Below are 6,421 nucleotides of genomic sequence, written 5' to 3'. Positions count from 1 at the left end.
ACGGACCATCATGAAAAATTATTATAAGAAAAATTCATCAAAATAATGAAGCAGGGTTCTTTAAAAGATCGATCTTTTCCCCTTTTTTGCAAATGAAACCCACCAAATCTGTCCTAAATGCTCAAAACACAGCAAGAGATGTCTAAATTGTATTGAGTAATGGAGGCCACCATTTTTTTTTCTTGGATATTTTCCGTACGGCACTGTCCAGTTACGGAAATTAAACCATTGTTTATTATGGTCATTATTTAGCTATGATTTTGTGATTATTGAGTTACGTAAATATTTTGTGTGAAAGTGATTTGTTTGAAGCAAATTGCATTGTTCATGTTCAATTCTAGTCAATTTTGCCTAAACAAAGGCCTTTGGTCCTTAAAGATTTTTCAAAGCTGTCAACATATGGCCCAGAATACAAGACGTATTATGCTTCTTTCAAAATTATCAAGGGAAGCATGATAAAGTGTTTTCCTGTTCCCATCAATTTATTACCTATCTATGTATTTGGTCCGGCTAAAAATCACCAGGTCCAGTAAGATTTGATATTTTACTGGCCTGAATGTCCTGTGCCTTTTAAAGTTTTTCGTGAAGACTGTAAGAATATATATCTGGTAAAAAAGTAATCCCTTGGAAGCATTAAAAACAGCAAAATTACATGAAAATTGCACACTCAGTTTGATTGAGTCTGTACATGAGGGATTATGAAAAAGTGCAACATCCCTCACGTCCCCTAGCATCAGCTTGAGTGGTACTTAATTCTCAACACTTAAACATGCTGAAGTCAACAACATTAACCAATAGCCACAGACACCCCTTCTGGAAGACATGTACTATACCAATTGCTTGAACACAAATGACCTTTCAGTCTTAAACTATGAACTTTCAAAGAGATTTTTGCAGGTTCAAATAAAGATATTTCCTCTAGTATTAGCATCATTTATGTAATTATTCCTATGTTAGAGACATGAAAAACAATAGTCCTAGATATAGCAAAGATAGTATTGATTTATGAATGTTTGAACATTGACATTAAGAGATTCCTTAAATTTTCCATAATATAACAAATTCTTGTACTTCAAATAGTCACAATGATCTTACATGTATTAACCATATCTTTAAAACTTGAAAATAATTTGATAAACATAATAATGAGATATGATTTATTAATTACCTTGGACAGCACAAAGTTGCCCAGCCATCTTACACAGTCCACATAGTTTCTATGGATATCTCTTGTTGAAAAGTCAGGGAAGTTCTGGTTATGTGTGGGAAATGGTCTGAAATATTAACAACATTGCTAATACTGAATGCTTAAAATTGCAAGAAAATTTAAATTGCATCAAGAGTACATTTTTAGAAGATAATTACTAATTTTCAATTAATAATTTTTTATTCAATTTCATGTGCATTCCAATTACATATGATGATGATGATGTGAAAATATGTGCAACAAACCTTTACCCTACCGAATCTTGACCAATTTATATTTCTGAAACATTACAACTAAAGTTCAAATTTTTTTCATGTTAGGGTTTTTAGTCACTCCAACACTGTAAAGATCAAATGGTGACTTTTTACATTTACTGGTACAGGAAGACCTGAGACCTGAGACCATGCCCCATCCCTGAGCTTTACTTCAATAACAAATGGGTAAGAACAACCTTCTGAAAACCGGTTTGATATTTTCTTTCATTGAAAGAATTCTTTGTCACTGGTAGAACTCCAATTGAAAGCAATGCTAGTAATGACTTTTAAGTAAAATCACTGTTTAAAATAAGCATTCTAATATAGCTAGCAGGAAAATGCAGTACTTATTGCACTTTACAATTTGTTTGGATAACAATGAAAATTTCTCTGAACTGTTTACAACTTTTCAACACTTACACATTCATTTGTTTAGCATTATATGTGTAGGAAGCTTTCATGGCATCAAGTATAACTTCTGTGTCTGTTTTCCACATCTTGAGTGAATGGTCCATACCACATGATATAAGTTTTGTACCATGTATGTTGAAATCCTGAAATATATATATTTGCTAATGCATTTACTGACAGCATGAATATAGGGAGCACACTGGTCCAGAAGTAACATTGTCTGGCAACAATACTAGCAGGTTGTGAGCTTGGTCCTATTACTTCTAAATAAAATGACCTTTTGATTTTGTACTTTACATTAAAGTATGTTAAAGAAGCAGTTATAATATTCTTTTTTTAAATGGAAAATCTTTGTACTATTTGCATAATCCTAAGAAAAAAAATACTGTATTGAGAAGGCAACTTCAATGTGAGTAGATTAAATTGTCCTGTTAATGCATGGCAAATAAATGTAAAGCCAGTTTAAATCTTTTTACAGATTAATTGACAGGTTAGCTGTGGAGCAATAAATCTAATCGGTTTACTAACATACTAAAGGCTTCAGACTTGTCACTGGGGATTGTCACTTGTTTGAGTCGCAGCCATGGTTTAGACCTGATAGTGGTGTATTGATTCTCTCATGAGAATTCACACAAAAGTGTGCCAGTTTTTATCAATTTCATTCACAAATTTTAGAAATATTACAAAACTGGTTGTAATGAAATTGTTTTAACTGCTGATCATTTTTTGAAATAAAAGTAAACTTTGTCTAATATGACAAATTATTAAAAGCTGGGTATATTAAACTTTTAAGCTGCATGAGTACTGTGTTTCATTTATCTTATCTATGGATGCAGGAATTTGTCAATGACAGGTTAACAAAATAAACCATTTTGAGAGAAGAATGGTGAAAATGAACATTAAATTGTAGAGTATAAAACTTACAGCACTAAGAACTTCATCTCTGTGGCCATCCACTCCACCAAATATTATAACACAAGTTGACATCTTAACATTCCATAGTCGCATTGTGTTGTCTAAAAATTAGCATTAACATTTCTCATCATAAACATATATGTAAATAATAACTGTAACTTTAACACTATGCAAAAGCATATCAGTACAGCATTCCTCGAATCTCTCCAATAAGCAGTTTGACAGTCTTTACCATTATACTCCTTCATGAACATATCCCACATGAACTGAAGAAATTTTCATATTGAAATTTTTTAAATTAACAATGTGAATATTTCAAAATTCCAATCTAAATAAGTTCATAAAATTATTATAATAAAGTTAATAGTATCTTATTAACTTAAAATGATGACTGTACCACCTTGTTAAAAATAACATTAAGTTACTGTTAGTAAAGTTTTTCTGTATCTATGTTTTCTGTTATTAGTAATGACAATGTTTGGTGAGAATATACAGAAGAAAGACTACCTCTGGATACAGATAATAACATATTGTGATCATTTGGATGAACTTTCAACTCATTCACTGCAGCTCCATGACCAATGAAATGCTAAAAATACAGACATTTATAAATACCATTAGTTTTCTTATTCAAATCACAATACAAAACCTGACAAAAAATCTAAACTCAGACCCTTGTAGTCTATAGACCTTGAATCACTAAAGTTGAAACCTCAAATAAATGTTGACCCAGTAAATATTTTGAAGGGAAAACCCTGACTTTATTTTACTAAATCGTGTACTAGGGTATATAAATCAAACTAAAAGTTATAAACACTATGAACATATATAAATGTAGCAAGCTAGAGTGTATTAATAAAACTCTTTACCTTAATACATTGTTGTGCAATAGGACTGATAACTCTAACAATTCCTCTTAAGCCTGCCACACAAATCAAAGGTTGCTGAGTTTCATCATCATAAGTCCATGCACCACAGTAATAATTCTCATCTTGCTTGAATTCAGAGTCAAGGTTTTTTGCTTCTGTTTTAAATTTTATTAATAACACCTACAGTTACCATCCATCACATTTTAGGTTGCATTTAAAAGGTTGATATATTCATCAATTTCACTAGAACTATAACAACAATTCCTATCCACTCATTCTCTGCACAAAATTTTGTACATATAAGATAAATATGTACTGGTTGGGGACCACCAAAACCGGACAACCACCAAACCCGGACGGCCCCAAAAATGCTTAATTTAGAATTTTCTTTGTTCAGTGGTGGTCAGTCATTTTTATATCAACAATAAATGCATGTTTCTTCTAAAATTAAGTAAATAAATTTATTTCAACCTCCGTAAATGGTAATATTTTAATGTCTATTTCAAGAATGTTGACGTTGAAATTTGGGGGCCAAGAAAGCAATGCCTGACCTCATATACCAGCTATAATCATTTGCAGAGTAAACAATAGAATATCCAAAACTTCAGCATTTGTTGCTGAAATATTGTATATCATGTTAAAAGTCAAAAATCAAAGCACCCAAGCTTTTATCTGAATTAAATCACGTCATGTACATATCTGTCCGGACACATGGTACTGTAGTGTTGACAATTTAGGTAATTTTGATACCCTCCTTGTCGAGCCTCAGATATAAGAGTCAATACATTCAGAAATAAACAAACTAGTTTGTTAGTTAGGAGAAGAACCTAGCTGAACTGTGTCAATTTTTTTTATCTCTATGTTAAAAATTATGAAATTTGTACGGAAAAATGTTCAAAAAGTGTCCGGTTGATGGTCCCCGACCAGTATGGTCAGGGATTTCAACATATATGATCTAAAACTAAGCAAAGATACCTCAGCTAATATTTTCATTTCACAAAATAGTCAGCTGACAGAATGCATTAGGTAATTGATAATCATATTATACGGTATTTCACAATGAAAAAACCTTAACATGTAGTTGTGAGATTTATTAAAATAATCTGTAAAATAATTTAATATTTTTTATTTAATTGATCAATTATCATAAAAAATTGTAATTGTGTGAGATAGTATTGGTAAGGATACAGAAGGATCTGCATATGCCTGAAGTAGTTTGATATGTCCCTCTGGCTTACTTTCATACAATGTCACCTACAATAAACATGTATTAATTAATATATCAATGAGTAACAGAAGTGGGCACAATGACACAAAATAAGATGTTACACCTAATGTGTTTTGAACTACTAAAGGGCTGATCTTTAATAAAATATTACTTAAAATAACTACAAAAAAAACTTGAAATAATTTTAACTAATGATAATGTTTTCAATCTCTATTGTAACATGTATTACTTGCAATTTCATTTGCCTCAACATGACAGAAAATTACATTTACTTACTCTGTTATGTCCTACTGTAATAAAAAGAAGAGGATCTTTTTCTCCATGAAATGTGTTGAACAATACTCCAAATATTGGCTTTTTGTGATCCTCCTGAATGAAATAATCTTATTGTCATGTAAATTTTTCATTATTTTTAATATACCATTACTAGCTTCAACATACATTTTGTAATTAAATCAAATGAAAAAAAAAAAAATGTCAACAAACATTAAGATGTATTTTTATTTAGATTATTTATTAATTTCTATAAAAGTTGCCACTTTAACCAATTTAAAGCTATTTTAATTATATGTTTAAAAATGGATAAATTAATACCTTAAGCCAGTTTGAACATTTAAATTTAAGTTTTTGTTTTCCTTTCTTATTCTTTCCCGTTTGTTTAGAACCTGGTAAATTTGATGAATCAGACTGAGTGTCATCTTGTAGTGTGCTCACTGTACTAGAAACGTCGTCCTGAATAAAGAGTTCAAAGTAATCATTAGTAAAACGATATCACTATGGATCAATGTGTGTTAAATAATTTGGACCTAATTAGTTCGAGTACGAATCCATAAAAAATCATTTTCTAAGTTTTATAGTGTTTATAAAATACAAATAATATTATGGAGTATATCATCAGGAAGCTTAATCATTTGTTAGTACCGTATCATCTCCTGATCCTTCATTTTGCTGTAAAATAGACAGGCGTGGACGTTTGTTTATAACCGGCATTGTTTGAGAGTTTTCGCCTATGTCCGACATTTTGAACAGTATATTAGTCACGTGATTTGCATGTGCTTTCTAATATTTCCCGCCAAACGTTGCCAGCGGTGATCCGACACGCTACGCTTGCGCAGAAAGAAAACAATCCAATATGTCTGACACCTGTCAAAACAACAATTGTCAATAATCCGGTAATTGGGACAGGTGATTAAAATTTTATCCTTACATCTTTATTGAATTACATATTGTTGTTTTATTGGTTATTGAGAGTCTCATGTTGCAAATTATAGAGGGAGCAGTTCTTAAATTTAACTGCCTTGCACAAAAACTGATGAAATTGAAAAAAAAACTTGCCATTCATGAATGATTGAGCAGTGTTGGGGATTTTGTATTAGGAGCTTATGTTTTAGAATTATAAGTTGCACTTAAAGGCTGACCATTGTCTTTATATGCAATATTGATTATGAATAATACTGATTAATATTTCCCTTATAAACAAGTTGCAGCTTGATTCATTTATTATATATACATGTCTAGGTTATTTAAATGTCTAACT

At 30.9% G+C, this 6,421-nt stretch overlaps 1 protein-coding gene across 1 annotated transcript; it reads right to left on the bottom strand.

Annotated features, from left to right (window-relative positions):
- Positions 1–1,168: 1,168 nt before the first annotated feature.
- On the bottom strand, positions 1,169–6,043 carry LOC132716793 (polycomb protein EED-like; the record flags this gene model as incomplete). Its single annotated transcript, XM_060700125.1, is given in 9 exon segments — positions 1,169–1,274; positions 1,882–2,015; positions 2,797–2,888; positions 3,295–3,376; positions 3,657–3,782; positions 4,845–4,910; positions 5,161–5,253; positions 5,479–5,616; positions 5,806–6,043. Coding segments are annotated over 9 exon segments (936 nt in total), but the record flags the coding sequence as incomplete, so codon positions are not given.
- Between the last annotated feature and the right edge of the window lie 378 nt (positions 6,044–6,421).

The sequence above is a fragment of the Ruditapes philippinarum genome, unplaced genomic scaffold (assembly GCF_026571515.1).
Source record: "Ruditapes philippinarum isolate M1 unplaced genomic scaffold, ASM2657151v2 ctg18959_1_1_1_1, whole genome shotgun sequence".
Classification (NCBI taxonomy): Eukaryota; Metazoa; Mollusca; class Bivalvia; order Venerida; family Veneridae; genus Ruditapes; species Ruditapes philippinarum.
Note: the sequence above shows the minus strand (reverse complement) of the source record. Positions and strands in the feature narration are given on the sequence as shown.